The sequence below is a fragment of the Branchiostoma floridae genome, chromosome 4 (genome assembly GCF_000003815.2).
Source record: "Branchiostoma floridae strain S238N-H82 chromosome 4, Bfl_VNyyK, whole genome shotgun sequence".
NCBI classification, from domain to species: Eukaryota; Metazoa; Chordata; class Leptocardii; order Amphioxiformes; family Branchiostomatidae; genus Branchiostoma; species Branchiostoma floridae.
The window spans coordinates 10851829-10867752 of NC_049982.1; the positions used below are offsets into that span (position 1 = coordinate 10851829).

Sequence of the window (15924 nt, forward strand, 5' to 3'; positions counted from 1 at the left end):
AGAAGCGAGAAGATGTCGACCATCCTGTTAGCTTAGTACCTTCAATTAGTTAAATTGTATCTTGTTGTCCCTGCATATGTCTGTTATGTCTGTTATCAGTGACCTGTACCTAGCCCGTCGAGGCATGAATGTACAATAAAGGTCTTTCATTTCATTTCATTATCCAAATTTATACATGTCTGTCGATTCTGACTGAAAACATCACGGTATCTCCGAGAGACACAATTTAATTTACTAACTAATTAGGTTTCTTTGGAAGCTCGTACGTGTGTACTTAACGCGCAAAGTTACAATGTTACAATGAAATATTTGCACACCTTTACAGGTAAGAGGCCAGCCCAGGAGCATCCTCAGCCCCCCTGATGACTGGGGTCCTTACCTCAACAAGCACAGGAGGGGTGCTACCGTGGATACACAACCGACACTCCAACCCGTACAACAACAGGGGCAGCCACGGCCACAGGGGCAGCCACGGCCACAGGGGCAGCCACGGCCACAGGGGCTGAGCCACGGCCACAGGGGCAGCCACGGCCACAGGGGCAGCCACGGCCACAGGGGCCGATAGTGGACGACACCAGGGTGTAATGTCATCATGAATCACACAATTGTTATGGTCTAAGATAAAGTCGCAGTTGATGTGTCCGTTTCGCAAGTTTCCTCGGACAAAGATAAAAACTCTGACTAGGATCTTAAAGGTATAAGTTCGTTTGACTCTATTTGTCTCTGCCTTGCAGAAGTGGCGATTATATATAGGCACATTATATTCATTTACCACTAGCTTGTGACTTTCAAGGGTAATTGTTTGGAGAATTTTTAGAATCTTATTATAGACAGTCTTTGATTAAAAGCTTAGCTTATAGCCTAGAACTTGAAATACCTTTTTCTGTTCAAAAATATTAAGGTATGGTTTGTGAAAATATGGACAGGTGCTGTTAAAGGAGAAAGTGTGCTATTACATATAAGTATTTTGGGGATTTGAATTCTAATTATTTGCGCTGTAGATTATCCCTAGCCAATAAGTTCAATGGATCTTCTATTGTGTATAGGTATCATGCATTTAGCTTGAAGGTCTTTTAAACGTACATGTACATACAAATAGAAAAGTACAAAATATAAAGAATTGGTACATAACAACAGTTAAACGCTGACTACAATACTTATTGATGTACAGAAGATGTCTTAACTCCATAAGCATCAATTATATCCTGATATCAAGGGAATATGCTACTTCAAACTTTTTCCCTAAAGAATGTTATTAGATATTCTGGAAAGAAGCAAAGGCAAGTGACATTGTGCTGCATGGAACTACACAACGTGCCAAGCCTCTCTTCACAAAATAGTATTGCATCCCTCACTTAATAATAAACCATAGCCCCGTTGCGATATAGGAACCACATATCCCGGCATTTGAAAACCAGTAACGATACTTTCCGGCTCCGACGGGTATGGATAAGGTCTACATTTCCAAACCGTGGCCCAGTCGGGCAGCTTTGGGGAACAAAAAGTATGATATAAAAGACACCAACCTACACAAGACGTTAAGAGAATAATCATGGGCATTTGAGTCTATTTTTACCTCTACATGTCTATTTTTCGTTTCCACAAACAGCCCGGCCGGGCCCCTGTTTGGACGGTGACGATAGCTTAGGCTTAGGTCACATTTCCAAACCGGGCCCCGGCCGGGATGTTTGCGGAAACGAAAAGTAAAAGTGTTTACCAAGGAATATACACAAATTGTGCCAATGACTAATATTGTTTACGTTTTGTGTGTTTTCTTGCCTTTTATATCACATTTTTCAATTCCGAAAGCTACCCGGCCGGGCCCCGGGTTAGGAATTGTGACCCAGGCCTTATACAGGGACCTCTAAATGGTCGACACAGAGACCGAATCTCAACACGTAGAATAAATCAGGTAGTTGTGCGGTCTTTGTTCCGGTCATCCAGTATGGTCTAGAATTTCAGTAGATCTGTCATCTTTCAAGCAGGGCCTGTTTTGTTTTTACACGGAGAGGAGTGTGTTTCGTGTACCGGCTTTGTACAGGGCAAGCATGTGGCGTAAAGCGCTGACGAGAGGCGCCGAAAAAAGAGCATTGCCAATGGTGTAAGGCGGAACGTGTTCGGGGTGGAACGGGGGATAGGGTTAAGTGGTAAGGCGAGGGGCACCTTGTAAGCTTTGTTGTTTACAAGTGTCCGCGTATCACCTACTAGAATATTATGATTGATATGACATTTTAGAGGCACAATACATCTTATTCTCCACAAGAAGAGAACAACCGTTCACCAAAGTACAAAGTCTATTTTGAAAGGCAGCGTAGCTTGCAACGATTGGCTCCCATGATTACAGTGGACATGTGGCGTAAGTGACAGAACGGAGTTGTTGCCCAAGGTAAGTCTTTACGTCCGACATCTACTAAGTTTGCCGAACGTTTTGAATTTGCAATTGGTATGGTATATCAGAACATGTTGTCTTGAATAAAGCCATATTTAGTATACATGAGTTCTAGATTGTGTGTCCCATTTCTGAAAATAGTCATAAGTTAGGCTGTCTGCAGAGTGTTGTGTTAATTGAAATGCTTCTTTCTGTTCACATGTACCTTTACTATAACTAACTACGACTATAGAGAAATCTGTTTACGAGAGTATCTTATTCATATATTGTTTACTTTTTAATTGCAGCTCACTTACTTGCTGGCAGGGTCATCAAAAAGTTATTTTTGTGCGTTACGTAAAATTTTCTAACTGCTCGTCAAGAGATACGACGTAGGTGAGCTCGCATTTACGCTGCATGCCTATCGGCTATACGTGTAGATAAGAATGGGTTCTTGTGTTTATAAAGGTGTTCATAATTTATTGGTGTCTGGCATGTTTGCAAATTAAGGATCTTGTATTTTCGTTCGTAAAATGATTCTGGGAGAGGATATTTGTTCGTCAATACCTCTGGTACATGTATGCACGAATGTACATGATATGTAACTGTGTATCTAAAATGTTTCTTCTTTATCTTCCCCATTTCTTCCTGTTGTCTTTCTCTCTTTTATCCTTTTCTTTCCTTTCCCCCTTCTCATACCACAACTAGTAACATATTGGAAACAGTTACCAGAACCTATAGTCATACCCTTCATCAACATCAACAGCATCAACAACTGACAAAGGGAACATACCACGTTTTGCCTGAATCGCAAACTGTTTCTTGAAAGAAAATGTTTTCAGAACTTTGCACTAGATCACCGAAGACATTGAACATCTACAACTTAACGCTCTGGAAGAAAGAATCATTGTACAATTTCATTCCGTACATAACAGTTACCATCATGCTAACCAGTTCAATAATACAACAAAGTCCCAGGAACAATCTGCTGCAAAATCGTAGAAAAAAACAACATTTCGGCCTGTTGACCATCATGACCTCATTGTAGGAGATTCGCATGGCCAGCAGTGTAAAAACTTCGGCGGCCTTGTCTCGCCATGCCCCTGAGTCAGCTCATACTCCTTCACAACTCTGCAAACACAGCGAGGACAACTCTAAACTGACCGCTCTTAAACAATTTTGCTTGGGGCATACTTCTGTGCGTAGGTAAGGCCGAACAAAGATATAATAGTGTACCAAATGTGATAATGCAATGGCATCAGAATGGACAAAGAACGAGACTTACAAATACTCTATGGCTTTTAACTTAAAAAAATATTCTGTTGTTGTATTAAGTGCGGAGAGTTTTCACTGATATACCCTACAAGCACGAGGGAAAATTCAGAAACGATATAGAGACAGCTGGAACACATCAACAATTGAGTACGCATGTTGCCATACCAGACGTGTAGAGTCTGCTCGCTGTTGTTTACTGTCATACCAGATAAACCGCGAAGCACCTAATGTTCGGCATACTTATACGGCAGGTGTACAAACATGTGTGATGCGCAACTGCACGTTAGAGATGATTTTCTCTAAGATGATTGACAGTTCAGACAAAGAACAATGAGAGGCATGCCATGTTGTTCCCCGCGTGTGACTGTCATCTGGACAAAGTTCACATTCCCGTGACAAGTGACGGAGATAGACCTTATAATTCTCGACCGCCACAGAGAGTGTAGTACTAAGACTAGAAACGTTTGTTTTCGTATACAGGAAGACATGAGGCTCTTGAAAACCATCCAACATTTGCTATTCAACTTCTTATTTTTGCTGATAATCCACGCGGCTTTATGGTAAGTTTGAATAGCATCCTATGTTGATGACGATATTCATATCTATACACTAAGCCCTCCGAATATATGAATATATGAATACGGAACATTTTGAGCTCTGGAGTGAGAAGATGTTTTGAGAACTTAGACTGGTATCTCACTGAAGCTGCGGCACGCTGGCGACCTCCCTGCGGTCGAGCGATCGCGATTTGACTGAGCACTGTCTTAAACGAATGAAATTCCTTGATAAGAAACAAATCTTTTTACACTTTGTGTTTCGTCGTCTTTTTAGTAATACTTGTACGTATTGCATGATATTTCCATTACGAAGTCATATCAAGGGTTTGCATGATATTTCCATTACGAAGTCATATCAAGGGTAACTTTGAATACACAAATCAAATCTAGAACACAGCGAGCCGCCGCCGTGCCGCAGTCCAGTTAGATTGTTACCCATATGGCCACTTCCCTTATGGTACTCGTAACACCATATAATTACTGGTAGTTGAAATATCTATAAAAGATGTGTTGAGTATGTGAATACCTATCGTCAGTGCAATTTGGATATCACACCCACAGGATGTTTGCTACATGCTAGTGCCGTCTTTAGCGCTAAAACTATTTTGTGAACAAATGATCTTAATGCGTGATTTTATTTATACCAATACACGGATGTTCCTCCAAAAGTTCACCAGAAAGTTATCAGACTGATGTCAATGGCGTCCCGTCGCCCTTCTGGACCGAGAAAGAAGCGAACAATTTTCTTGAGAGGTCATCGAGAAAGAAAAGGACGTTGCACGAGGAATGTTATGGTGAAGGGTGTGTATATGAGGAAGTCCGCGAGGTCACTTGGAACACGGAAAGATCGGTAAGTCGTCCCTCCTTCAAACAATCAAGTCTTTTTTGTCTTAATCCAAATGACGCTATTTGTTACGTACAAAAGGGACAAATGGCATTTATCATTTCCAGGATACTGTAAAATCTGTAGCCCTACATCTTTTTTATTTCACATCTGAAATCAGACACATAATTTCCGTAGCTAATTTTATAACTCCAGTAAAATACGCGTGAGCGTGAGCTTTACTCAAGTCAAGACACTGACTTCCATGCTCCCTCTCATCAAATGGAGACAATTTCTGCCTCCCTTTAAAAGACATTGATGGATGACTAGAGACAAATGATTAATTCTCGTCCCAGCAAGAGTACCTGTACACGATGGCGTGCGACGTCTGGGGATGTACGGCTGGTTACCTGTGCGTCAGGGTGGACGCAGGGACGGCCGGGAGCGGGCCACACTGGAGGGAGTGTAACGGTACGTTTTCAACCCTATTTACATGCAATACTGATAATCATGGTAAATGTAGTACATGTAGGTTTGACTCATTCGCAAATGCGTGCTACATACAATTGCATGGAAATTACTGTTTGTTTGCCCAGGTTGAGCTTTTTGCATCAACCAATCAACTGTATAGTCTACACAAAGTGAGAAACGCTATAAGGTACAAAGCTTAGAATGGGGAAATACGTTTGATTATATTTTCAGGACTATTCATTGTTTTGTGTACAGATATCAACGAGTGCCTGACAAACAATGGAGGTTGTCAACACACCTGCAGCAACAATGACGGTAGCTACACGTGCAGCTGTAACACCGGGTACAGTCTGTCTGGACAGTACTCCTGCACAGGTAAACACCTATCACCCATTTTACTTTCTTATTAGCATAATTCCAACGATCAGTCGAGTTCAATTCCATAGTGGAGAAAGACCCACTTGTCAAAGTGGTGATTCAACAACATAACGGTGTGATCATGTTCGCCACACATGTAGGTCGTTGAACGATTGTGATGTCTTAGAATTTTTTTGTGACAGCAGAAAACTGTCGACGTCTGGAACAGACTCAAACGGTGGTCGCAACAGAATCAACCTCCTATAAGGATCCTGTAACCAGACAGCTGAATTTGAAATGACTTACCCAACGTGTGTCCTCAGTTAGGGATCACACGACGATTGCACAACAAATGCGACCAGGCCCTTAATTTTAGTTTTCCCCTCCCGGTAAGTCGACAAGCTTCGGGTTTACTCAAAGCACCAGGAAGAAGGAGTAGGATCATGTGTTCTTGTATTTCCCTCATGCAGATATCAACGAGTGTACGTCTGGTTCTAACGGGGGATGTGACCACATGTGCTCCAACACTGTTGGTAGCTACCGCTGCAGCTGTAACACCGGCTACTACCTGTCCGGTCAGCACAGCTGTTTGGGTAAGCAAAGTTCAAGTTGTCTAAAAACTTGCTTGATAGCGCCCCTGAAGTACAATTCAAGAGACGCACCATATTTGTACGGTTTGTTTCCAAACCCGGTACTTGGTGTTTTCAGAGATTGCTTCGGTACTCGCAGCATTACGATATACAGAACTACCTTTCGTCGAAGGAGAGCACGTACTGTAAAGTGAACGATACATAGCGTCGCATTTGAAAACATGAAATCAAGAGTCTAGAATCGGAGCGTCAACCATTATAATTTCTGTTTGACACGTCTAGCTTGTGACAGTATAGCTGACTGCGAAGTGCGGGAGTGTACGGGTCCAGGTGACTCCACGTGCACCAGGTGTCGGTACGACCGTGGCGAAGACACCATGGGCTATCTGCTGGCTGCCGACGGCAAGTCCTGTACACGTAAGTGTTCTGTTTTTAGCTTCTACCTCTCTCCACAGGAAAATGGTGGAGATTTCCAAATTAACAGACGGAGATGCCGGAGTAGTTAGTTGGCCGAGGAGTATAGTTTGCGAATTGCCACCTAGGTCAGCGACCTGTGAAGCCTGGTAGAGGTTGTTGGTATTCTGTTGGCTTATCAGGACATCAAATGTGGCCCCTGGTATTAACTCCAAAGCAAGTTTGATTATATTCTATACAGCTATCGTTTGGGTGGGAATAAAAATCTTAATGTCTGTAAGCAGACCATTTGAATTACAGCGTTGTTTAAAAAAAGTAGGATAAAGCTTTGCCATTGTCACATTTTTGTTATTGTACATGATCGTAATATTTTCCATGTTGTTAAATCAGAGTTATGCTCCTGGCGACCGGACAGTCTGTTCTGTTACCCTGGCAACTGTGGCTCCAACAACCAACCGTCGTCCTGCACATGTGCACCAGACTTCAATGAGACAAACTGTTTGTCAAGTACGTAAGTTAAAGAATGGGTGAAATGGATATGACACAATTTCTGATTATGCTCAACACTAATGTGCTTAAACTTTTACATACATATTTACGCCACGTAAGGACTGTTTTCTTACTACTGCAAAATTACAATGGTTGTTCTGTTAAGTGTCATATTTAGTAAAGGTAACAATTGACCCTGCGTTCCATGCGATCTTTCAACTATTTCTTCTCTGTTTATTTTTCATTCTATCTTTGTGAAGCAAATCGATCATGCTAGGTAACTCGATAAACCCAAATTTCCACAGTCCAAGTCCCGCCGCAGATGACCTACTGTGCAGGGCGGCTGATAGGTGCAGAAGGCGATGTTACTGAGGCACCATGTACGGATTTCACAACAGCGCCCTCTACCGTCTGGACAAACCTCCAAGTGGAAGCAACCACGGGGCAGTTAGAGGTGCCGTTAGCATGATTTTGCTACTTAGGTCTATAAACATATGACTTCTTAATATATCATCTTACCTGAAGTTTGTATTCTGTTTATCTGTCACAGGATCACTTGGAAGCCAGCCTTATTCGGTTGTGGGGATACCATGCAATCTCTATCCGATAGACTTATATATATATAGAGAGAGAGAGACGAAGACGATAGTCGCTTTTCTGGACTCAACCCTTCAAATCATCAAATTTGTATTTTTTTTTATCTCAGGTTAATTGGGAGACATCGTTTGAAGAGCCGTTGTCGTCTGATTGGCCAGGGCCTTACTACGTAGATGACAGAAAAATAGGGATGACGGGGGCATCCACTGACTGGTGGTTGGAAAGAGGTACTTAACAAGATTGTTTAACTTTACAATGATTCGTACCATGATAATGTATACCGATCAGTATATTAGTTTGATGTGCAGTTGTACAGATATATTAAGTCATTGTGAACCTCATGCAATATTTATAAGTATAGATAACATTATATCTGTGTGACAATTCTTTACACTTCAGGTGCAGATGACATTCTGAACGGCTCCCTGACATGTCAATCATATGACGATGGCAGCACAAATCACGTGGTCAGTCAGGACAGCCCCGCCCTATCAACTCACAACTGCACCAGAAGTCACGTGATTTATGATACACCTCAACACGGGGACAGGTCAGAAAACCTGCGTTGACTTCTGTAGTACAATATATATAACTCCCCTTTCCCTGATGGCATGGGTTGACGGAGATGCCACATATAGCACATATTACTTGATTCCTTCAACTTAGAACGCTTTGAACTTAAGGCTACTTAAAGATCCTTAAACATCTAAAGCTAAAACATCAACATTACCACTGTTGAAATAAACCCTTATCTCATGAGTATTAAGTATCCATATTCTAGAATGTGTAATACAAACATGTTCACTACGCCACGACAAACTAGATGATTTCAGAACCGCCACATCAATGTCGTGTTTACCTCCTTGTAATACAGGTTGTTCTTTACGGCCAAGTCGAGAAATGGCGGATACGTGAAGATCCGGAACTATGACGGTTCCTCAGGCTACACCGTGGACCCGTCCGTGTACTACTCGGGCCAGGAGGTCTCACGTACCGCCCACTTCACCTTCGACTTCGTCCCTCCGTACCACTGCTCTGTGGAGGGGAACTGTACGGACAACATGCTCGACAGAGGGCCAGCTATTACCAGAAATGTAGGTGGTATCTTTTAAACAGCCCTATAATTGGCAGGCTGCAAAAGCTAGGAATTAATGAATATGGATATGAATATGAAATTTGATTGATTTTCAATCGACAAATTAAGAAAGTACTCCGAAAAGGCATACCACAGCAACGGCCGATAATGATGAACTTTGCTTTGTAATCGAACGGGCCTGTCTAAGCCCAAAGACATTATATCCTTGCTAAGCCGTGATGCTTAAATTTTGTCTCAAAGATGGTTTTGCATTGGACAGAGAAAAATTTCGTTACCGACGTGCTATATAGTAGACATACGGCGATTCCAAAGAACCATGGATTATCTAACGATCGAATCTAAAAATACATGTACAGATATAATGTTTAAATCGGCAACACACTAGTACTCTTTCACATTAAATGTTAGCTTACTATTTTCTGTTTTGTTCCAGGGTACGATTCGACTCCGTTGGTCGGGTTGGCAGGACGACGACTCCGGCATCAGGTCGTACACGTACGAGGTCGTCAGGCTTCAGCCGTGTGGAGACGGGCTGGGGATGCCGGGTCAGGAGCGGGAGTGTCAGCAGGAGAGCGCGTCACGTCCGAACCAGACCGCTGGTCTGTGCGCACTCGGTCTGAACGGTACACAGAATGGGACAAACAGTACGAACAACACGGTGGGTCAGAATGGGACGGGTGAAGGTAACATTACGTGGGGAAACTGTACTGTGGCAGAAGTCAATAACACAGAGCCAAAGCTAAACGGTACTGGCGAGGAGAATGCTACGACAAGTGCACCGCAGGTAAATAGGCGACGGATCATCAGAGAGGCAGGAGAAGCCGAAGCTAACGGAAACAATACCTCAAACATCACAGTGCAGGGAGATAACACCAACACTACATCAGGGTCTAATGGAACGGACACAAACGGTAGTCGCAATTCGACGGGCACAGATTCGGCTATGGACGGCCGGAATGTCACAAATGGCGGGAACGTGACTGACGTAGAGGACGGCGTAGTGTATCCACTAAATGGGAGTGTTGGGGCAGACAACGAGCAGGTGGACGTCACTATCACCGAACCAGGTATGTCATAAATGTCAGCTTCTCCGATGTATGTATAATATGAGCTTGGTAATGTTGCCACGCTTATTTGTGGATCAATCGGACAGAAGTTGACGGCAACTCTGTTGTACCGTATGTTAAAGTTGGCGGACTGTGGAAACAACGAAAAGGGCATGCAGAGAACATCAATTGGCGAAAATATATAGAGAGTTGAAATTAAGTTACATAGCAATGTATCAAGTTGCAACTTGTGTACAAACGCGCTCAGCGGCACGTCGACGCACAACGTTCTGGTCCAAAGAAATATGTTTTAACATATTTCTAACATTAAGCAATGTGGGACACAAAAAGAATCGACATATTGTCTGTTTCACCATGATCAGGTGTGTACTCTGTGACACTCACTGTGGAGGACAGCACGGCTCCGGGTGAAGGGAACGTCATCACAGCGCGACGGTTTCTGCTATTCGACGACAACAGCACGGTGGAGACAGACACATCCGGGAACTTCCCTCTCCTCGTGACGTCAGCAGCAAACGACACAGGTTGGCTGTGGCAAACGAACTTACAAGAGGATAACAACAATGACACGAAGGTGACTACATTTAAACTTGAAGTAAAAAAAAGAGAGATAGGGGTGTTGCTATTAACTCCGGGAAGAATGGTCATCCCCTGGAGAAGGTTTTGTGGTTGGTCATGCCCGTGCGTTCGCAGCTATAACTTACAATCCCTTTGCTGCGTTCACATAGATTGGCATGTCACCTGTTAGGTAGGACTACCCTGTGATCTTGTAAAGATATTCTTCCGTTCACCTCCCATATTCTCCTACCCAATTGCTCCTGTTATGAATCACTGCCATCAGTTCCAGCTGACATGGTCCGGCCACTTCTTCAACAAGTTACATCGTGACAACAACTTCCTCGGTGCTATCGTGCCACACCCAAATAACATCTCAGCTGAGTATGAGGAAACGTATGGTAAGCGGAAAAATAACATTTCTTATGATACTAATACATGTATGTTTATAATGATATATAAGCAAACCTTTTCACACATTTTAAGGATACGTATAGCCGAATACAAACTGCATGATTAAACAAATGTGGCAACACCGGCATGCAAATGTAAGCCTATCGTGATCATGACAATCACCACCAACATCCAATAGGTCAACAACTGAAATTAATTAGTTTTGATGAAGTTCCAGTATGGCAAAATCGGCCCTGAAACCTTGCCAATATGCAGTAGCAGAATATGACCAATATTGATCCGTAGCTTTGCGTTGTTGCCAGGGCAACCTCCGACGACCAGGTCACGTGAGGCGATCCCGCACGTGCAGGGGATCGTGCTGTTCCAGACAACCTGGGGCGTGGATCATCAGGGAGGGAGGAGTCTGACGCTTACGCCCGGGAACTGGGAGAACGTCACAGACGTCATGGTAACTTCTGTTGTAAACGTATTAATGCCATGTACAAAGGTATTTGTTTTTCCATTTCACAATGGCATCATGATTTATTCTGATATCTGAAATACGCTGAACTCAAAAGTATAACTATAAACAAACTATTGTTATTTACACGTACTCCAGCTTCACAGTAAGGTGTAATCATCCAATATATTTTACAGGCAGAAGGACAAGATTTCGAGATTCCGCGTGAAGACGGCAACACAGTTCGGTTCTGGGTTCGCGCCATTGACGTCATGGGGGACGTCGCCGAAGACGACGTTACCATTCACGTCGACTCGTCCCCGCCCGTTTTCGAAAACGTCACATTTTCAGTGAACTGGACTGACAAGATCGACTTCCTCAAGTGAGAGGGATACTATGAAGAATATCAATGACGTATCCTTGTATTCCACATGCTTCTGATAAACCGCCACGTCAAGTTTTGGTCTAGCCATATTTTTACCTAGTTGTTTTTCATCATTCGTCATTAGAAGTGAACGTCGCATCTGAAAGATTGTGGTGGCTTCAATTCTATGATTCAGTGTACAATGATTTTCGGGTAAATGCATGCGCAGGCTAAAAACTAATGTTGCGTCTTCCTTTGAGCATTAGAGTCACACACATGATACATCGTGGTACGACACGGCATAAACGCGCCGTCACGGAAAAGCCATTCAAGTAAAATGCGAGAATGATCCAAATGCTAACATGATCTAAATCATTCTTTTTGCGCCAGAGTTCACATTCAAGCACGTGATCTTCACAGTGGACTTTTCGATGTGCACTGGAAACTGCAGGACACGATCAGACCTCTTCTGATACACGGAGAAGGAAGGATGGTGTTTCAAACCGCAGAAGTAAGTCAACTATCATAACAACATATAAATCATTGAATGACATAGTTCCGACAAGCAGGTCTGGGATACACGGTGCCCTGACCTGACCATGTCTTGTACATGGTTACATGGTTTAACACTCAATAAAGAGGGCCCCAATGGCCAATAAAGGCAGCTAGGCACGCAATGAAGATACCAGTTGGATTCATTGTAAAATGGAAAGGAAGGGCGTAGATCTAATATTTCTAATTGTAACATTTTTTTAAAAGACGATAGACCGTCCAACTCGCATAGGGATGGGAAGTGTATCTAAAACCACACGTGACGTACGTTATGTACAAATGTATACAGAAAATATTGCGGTCTTTACTCATAGCATCTGCTTGGGTATCAATTTCTTTGTCGAAATCCCTCATAGGAGTGTGAAGCACCCCAGTGTTACTGCATCCCCAAGGATAGCGACTGTTTCTTCTGGGAGTACACGATCGACATCGAGGTCAGGGAGATGAACCTGTCAGTCAACCTTCTCGCCGATGGAGGGTACAACGTCACGCTGACGGTGACTAACAACGCCATGCTGCGGACCACAGACACACGACAGGTAGGAAATCCGTGTTTGAAGATTCTTGGCAGAATACTAGCCCCCGTAGCAGGCTCTCTGGGGCCCTTTTCCGTCTTTATTTGGCTCACAATACACTTTTGCTGGCCTTTCTTTTTGTACTAGGTCGCTTGATTGACGGCACCCAGTACAAAAAGAAATGGACAGCAAAAGTGAACCAGAGAGCCTGCTATGGAGGCTGGCAGAATACGACTTAATTTGATGGCCTGTTATGTTGTATGTCTTGTTAAAAATTACTTGCGCGTAAGCTGAAAAATATTCTATATCACTGTTTTTTTAAAATACATGTTAAGATACGATTAAAATTATGCTTTTGCTTTACAGGTAATTGTGGACGAACTACCTGGTAAGTGAACCATCTCTATATCTCTTTGACAGTGCTTGCCTTAAGTGAAAATACTTGTTTAGAATCATGCATATTACATGGACAAACTTGTAGATTTTAATGGCTGATGATGAAAGCTCGCTTCCAGTTTTTGGTACCAGGGTAAAGCAAATTTCACCCAGGAAGTGATAATTTCTTCCTATCAATATACCTATTTGGTTTGTTGTACTGTCTTGATCTAGGTGCTGATGGCATTACATGGTTGCTGATAGCCGGTGGGCTAATCGTGTTCGGTGTCCTGCTGATTGCAGTGTGTCTGCTGGTGGCCAAACGGGTCACCAAGCGGAAGGTGGTCCCTACTGCAGGTGAATAGCGCTGCTGTATACACAATGTCTGTGCATGAATTTATGTACAAAAGTTTGTGTTCGTGTGTGTGAATACATATCTGTCTGTGTTTGTCAATGGAAAATTGGTTTTACTTCAATGCACTTGTAAACACGTACATTTGTATTGTATGATACACAAGGTTTCTACAGTTCGGTATATAAATGATAGGTAACCAATGTTACCTCTCTTGCACACATCTCTGACATGGCAATTCTATATCAGAACAAGCTGTGAAATTAGTTGCAACATACATGTACTGATAATGTGCAATATTGATATTCCTTGCCCATGCCCAGTCCCTATTGACCAGAAGTACCAGCCGGCACCCACCCCTCTGCTCCACCCTACAGAGAACTTCTGCAACCCAAGCAAAGTCATCACTCCCTTCAAGGACCCAGCTGAAATGATGACCACAGTGTTATGATTTATCAAGAAGAATACTTGCTGTCTTTATCAGTATTATATGCTTAAGATTACTAACCCTGCAGGGATGAAATTCTACAACTTTTAAGTATGATCACGCATTTGTGAGGATCAATAATATGGAGGGATTGCACAACTATTTGTAGGAAAGCATATGGCCTCCTTCAGTCAATAGTGACCATGGTAAAATCCTAATTGATATCAGCCCTACAGTAAACTGTGGCTAAAGTCCTATACGAGAGTGACACATCTGTAAACTGACTCAGGTCTGTCGAGAGTTCTGTAGAAAAATGTACATGTAAATAATGTAAAGAGTTTTGATTTGAGATTCCAACATGTTAATAGAACAATCTACCTTCGGATTTCTTCAAAGTATATCTTCCTGAAACTTGTGGGGAAAAAAATATATGCTAGACTATTTTCTTTATATGTCAATCAATGTATAAAAGAGTAATTGTACATGCAGTTAGAACATATACGAATAGACGGGAGGCTCAAAGATACTCATCTGTTGGGGAGAGAGAACAGGGAAATAGAGGGAGATGCATGTTTAATGTCTGGGAGAAGAAATGGTATGAAGTAGCCTTGGTACCATCCGGAAAGTAGTTCGCTCTGATGTTTATTATATACTATATACGGTCGCTTCCCTGCTATTCCGTCTGGGAACCTTGACTTCTCTAACGTCTGGAATCGTCCAAATTTTGGATGAGTTAGCTGATTGGTCCCAGTTAATGAGCAAATTAAGGAATAGGTTCAAGGCCTCGTTGAACAGGCATTCCAACACCTGAAACGCCCTGTCCTCTTGTGGGTTTGACGTCATTGAACGTGCGCTCTAGAACCCATTACATCACCACCAAAAGGTTTGAATGCGCAGTTATCCAGATGGGTAGCTGAAGCGAACATAGGTGCAAACTACTGTAGGTATGAAAAGCCAACATGTATGTTGATCCCTTGCTTTCAGATAAGTTTGTTTGGAACATTGTTCGAATTCCTTGTTCCTATGTATGGGCTGGGATTCTTTTTTTATCATGAACATAAAAAAAACACGTACAACAGAGACAAAGTTTTACCAATCAGTTCCTTGAATAGAAATCTATTTACAAACTCTTCGAAAATAGACAACAATAACTCACAATTTAGTTTCCAAGTCAACCATTACATTGACAAATCTATTCTGCTTTGACTTCTACTAGCAAACACACACAAAATGCCTTAGCTCTCTTATGCTGTTAGTTTACCCAAGGACAAATATTACCTCCTTGGTATACAGGCCAATCTATAACCCAAGGAGATTACAATGTTGGACAGAGCTGCAATCACAACCACATTGAAAGTTCATTTTGAGACATGTAGAAATAATATGGGGGAAAAGCTACATCTTGACCACCTATTCTGCATCGTTATACTGTTAAAAAACATGTCTGACAGTAATATGCGTCCTTTGACAACAAAATTGTAGATGGAAATGGCAGACGAGGCCCCATTATGAGGTGAAGTGTATGAACCAAGATGGTACATGTACAACATGTATTTGACCCCAGATTTTAAATTTTAGACAGCAGAGACTTGAGTCATCATGAGGATTGGTCACTGTAATTCCTGATGCCATAATTGATTTCTTTTCAATACACTGTACTAGGAACTGTTTACACTGAGTTGACTTGGTTTGACTTTGAACATCTTGAATTGTTCAGCTGGGTAAGAAATATTTTGTTTGATCTCAATGAATAACTGATTTGCTACATGGTACATGTACCAAGAAAACAAGCACTGCAAATAAAACACCATTAACAGTACAATAATA

At 42.3% G+C, this 15924-nt stretch overlaps 1 protein-coding gene across 1 annotated transcript; it reads left to right on the forward strand.

Annotated features, from left to right (window-relative positions):
* Positions 1-1678: 1678 nt before the first annotated feature.
* On the forward strand, positions 1679-15778 carry LOC118413571. The gene is made up of 23 exons (XM_035817097.1): positions 1679-2386; positions 2677-2764; positions 4124-4203; positions 4870-5050; positions 5380-5494; positions 5750-5869; positions 6322-6444; positions 6724-6858; positions 7246-7362; positions 7650-7798; positions 8051-8168; positions 8341-8491; positions 8816-9035; positions 9471-10104; positions 10467-10678; positions 10946-11060; positions 11376-11521; positions 11710-11894; positions 12267-12387; positions 12785-12967; positions 13310-13331; positions 13553-13675; positions 13994-15778. Exons 3-23 carry the CDS (start codon positions 4130-4132, stop codon positions 14119-14121), a joined length of 3372 nt encoding a protein of 1123 aa, XP_035672990.1. The 5' UTR covers positions 1679-2386; positions 2677-2764; positions 4124-4129; the 3' UTR covers positions 14122-15778.
* Positions 15779-15924: the final 146 nt, after the last annotated feature.